The 3,223-nt window shown below is 49.1% G+C and overlaps 1 protein-coding gene across 1 annotated transcript; it reads right to left on the bottom strand.

Moving 5' to 3' along the window:
- Nucleotides 1-2,010: 2,010 nt before the first annotated feature.
- Nucleotides 2,011-3,164, bottom strand: EDB91DRAFT_1091172 (uncharacterized protein; the record flags this gene model as incomplete). The annotated part of the gene is made up of 6 exons (XM_041316668.1): nt 2,011-2,432; nt 2,473-2,592; nt 2,641-2,778; nt 2,833-2,878; nt 2,928-3,035; nt 3,087-3,164. The coding sequence occupies 6 exons, from the start codon at nt 3,162-3,164 to the stop codon at nt 2,011-2,013; spliced, it is 912 nt and encodes a 303-aa protein (XP_041168169.1).
- Nucleotides 3,165-3,223: the final 59 nt, after the last annotated feature.

The raw sequence follows: 3,223 nt of genomic DNA, 5'->3' as shown, positions 1-3,223 counted from the left end.
CCTGCTACCTCTGCCCGACCCCGTTCCGTCTTCCGACACTACCCCTATGTCCTCCGACCCCATACCCCTTCCATCCGACCCTATCTGGGGTTCTGCTCCTCCGCCCTATTGGTCCACCCAAATCCCTACTCCTACCTCCCTCCACTTTTCCGACCCATGCGGGGGTCCTTCAGTTCCGCTCGTATTCCCCTACCCGACTATTTAGTCCATCCAACCGCCTCACCAGGTCCACTCTAGACTAGGAACCACTCAACTGGTCCTATCTCCATTTAGTATCATAGTTCCACTTGTTCGGATCACCAGTAATCCTATACCCTAGTGATATCGGATCCGTCGCATTACTACTGTTCCCCCAAGCCTTATTCTCGTATGTCTCAGTCATCCTATTGTATTCCTGTACCACTCAGCACATAGCCTTCTGCTATGCTATGCTCATCACTTAGAGTATATAAAACATATGTACATTGTCTGTAGATACTCAGTCTGAATATTACCTTTTCTAAGCCCTGCTCTTCTGTTCTTTTGACTTGGGACTAATCCTAGTCAACTCCTGTTAAGCCGGCCTAGGGGATTGACTCCCTAGGTCGGCCATCCTCCATTCCTCTGTTCCTCTGTTCCTCTGTTTCCTCTGTTTCCTCTGTTCCTCTGTTCCTCTGTTCCTCTGTTCCTCTGTTCCTCTGTTCCTCTGTGTCCTCTGTTCCTCTGTTCCTCTGTTCCTCTGTTCCTCTGTTTCCTCTGTTCTCTGTTCCTCTGTTCCTCTGTGTCCTCTGTTCCTTCCTCTGTTCCTCTGTTTCCTCCACTCATCCGACTTCCCATGTGTCGGAACTAGACCCCACACTCTCGTATCCACCCCCTCTGTTCCACTCTGCTTTGGACTTCATCCAAGCAGTTCCTTCTGCTCTGCTTCTACTGTTGGTTCTGACTGCAGTAGTCCTTCCCGCCTCCCTCCTGTCGAGTGGAACAACCCCTGCCCGACTTTCCTGCGCTCACCTAGTAGTCCGTCGGTCCTCCTTCAGAGGACCCCCGTTCCAATGTCCTGTCGGAACCCATAGAATTCATGTCGGACTACATTCCAAAATTAGGGGCATGTACTTGGATAAGGGGGCGCAGCATACGAGCCGAAGCCAAGCCCCTCAGACTCCACTTTACCCCTGAGCACGGTCTTAACACGGGCACCAAGTGCCGAGTACTGAGTTCCGGGCATCAAGTTCCAGGCATCGAGCACTGAAACACAAAACTAAAATAAATCATTTCATAAATTGAACAAATCACCAAGTACCAAGTACCAAGTACCGAGTTCCGAGTTCCGGGCACCAAGCTCTGGGCATTGAGTTCCAGGCATTGTGCACCGAAACACAAAACTAAAATAAAACATTTCATAAATTGAACAAATCACCAAGTACCAAGTACCGAGTTCCGGGCACTGAGCTCCGGGCATTGAGTTCCAGGCATCGAGCACCAAAACACAAAACTAAAATAAAACATTTCGTAAATTGAACATATCACCAAGTACCAAGTACCAAGTTCTGGGCACCGAGTTCCGGGCATCGAGCACCGAAACACAAAACTAAAATAAAACATTTCGTAAATTGAACATATCACCAAGTATTGAGTACCAAGTTCCGGGCACCGAGTACCGAGTACCGAGTGCCGAAACCCGGCACTCGGCACTCGATACTTGGTGATATGTTCAATTTATGAAATGTTTTATTTTAGTTTTGTGTTTCGGTGCTCGATGCCTGGAACTTGATGCCCAGAGCTCAGTGCCCAGAACTCGGTACTTGGTACTTGGTGATATGTTCAATTTATGAAATGTTTTATTTTAGTTTTGTGTTTCGGTGCTCGATGCCTGGAACTCAATGCCCAGAGCTCAGTGCCCAGAACTCGGTACTTGGTACTTGGTGATTTGTTCAATTTACGAAATACCCGGAACTCAATAATTTCAATCTTTGGGTATGCCAGAGGTACAATGCATTTCAACAACATTTACAGAAATCTAACACTACCAAATTATGTAGACATTTCAACCTCACCCAGATGACCCTCATCACCACCTTCAACTTCAACCTTGACCTCAACATCCATGTCATCAGCAGAATCGTATTCTGGGAAAAGGTTGCGTGGATGATCCAGCACCACAATGTCAATGTCTCTGGCAGTTGGGGGAGTAGGTGATGGGTCTGGGGCTAGTTGAACTTGGCTCGGCTCAAATATGAGACCCCCCGATGGCAGAGGGATCCTCAATTTTCGAGGGTGTGGGCTCCATCCCTGCCATCGAAAGACCAATGAGAGGAGGGAGTGCGGATTCAGAGGGTAACATTGCTCCAGTGACAGATTGATCAAGCAACAAAGATGTTGCAATTTCCGGAGTAGTGGGAAGGGGGAATGAGGGATGGTGTTCCATGGTTTCGCGTCAAAGGCTCTCATGGAGCCTGGTGAGGGTATTGATAAGTCTGCCCTGATTAGCAACACGTTCCTTGAGAGCCTTGATGTGTCCAGCACTATCGCAAATAGTGATTGCCATGGAATGGAGGCCCGGCATGGGGACATTGAGAGCTGCACGAGGCACGCGGGCACTCGAAGACACAATTGCTACAAAAGAATAAGATAAGATGATGATGATAAATTCGAAAGACTTACGAGCTGGTGCAGGTGAGGGTGTAGGTGGTGGGGTGGGTGCCTTGACAGCAGTTATTGTCTTGCTGCAACCATGCGTCTTAGGCATGGTCACAGCAGATGCACTGGCAGTTCCGGCAGCACTGGTACTGGTAGCTCCAGCTGCACCACAAGATTGGCTGTGGGTCCAGGCCTTTGGTTGGGAGGTGGACGGACCTTTGGAAGGTGTCCAGGACCTGGCCTTCTGGGTGGTCGACTTACCCTGTGAGCATTTCAGTGGACTTCCAAGGGTGATGGAAAAAACACCTTACCTTCTTTGTGTTGCAGAAAACACAGGAGAGAAGGCCGTTCCCAGTCCTCTTGTTGAAACGGGTTGTGCAGGGCAACTCCGCATTGTTGCAAGCCCAGCATGGGTTGTTCTGTTTGTTCAGTTAGTTGAGGGACGCCCAATGAATTTTCAAAGTACTCACAGGTCCAGGAATGAGAATGTCATTTGTATCAATGACAGTTGGCGCCACCACCAGGGTGACAACGGGGGTGTTGGACATCGAGTCCGTGTGCTCCACGACCTCTGGACATCTTCCAGCAATTACCTGATGAAGGTACA

The sequence above is a fragment of the Suillus paluster genome (assembly GCF_016628075.1).
Source record: "Suillus paluster strain FC165 chromosome Unknown EDB91scaffold_951, whole genome shotgun sequence".
Classification (NCBI taxonomy): domain Eukaryota; kingdom Fungi; phylum Basidiomycota; class Agaricomycetes; order Boletales; family Suillaceae; genus Suillus; species Suillus paluster.
This window is presented reverse-complemented; position numbering and strand designations above follow the sequence as displayed.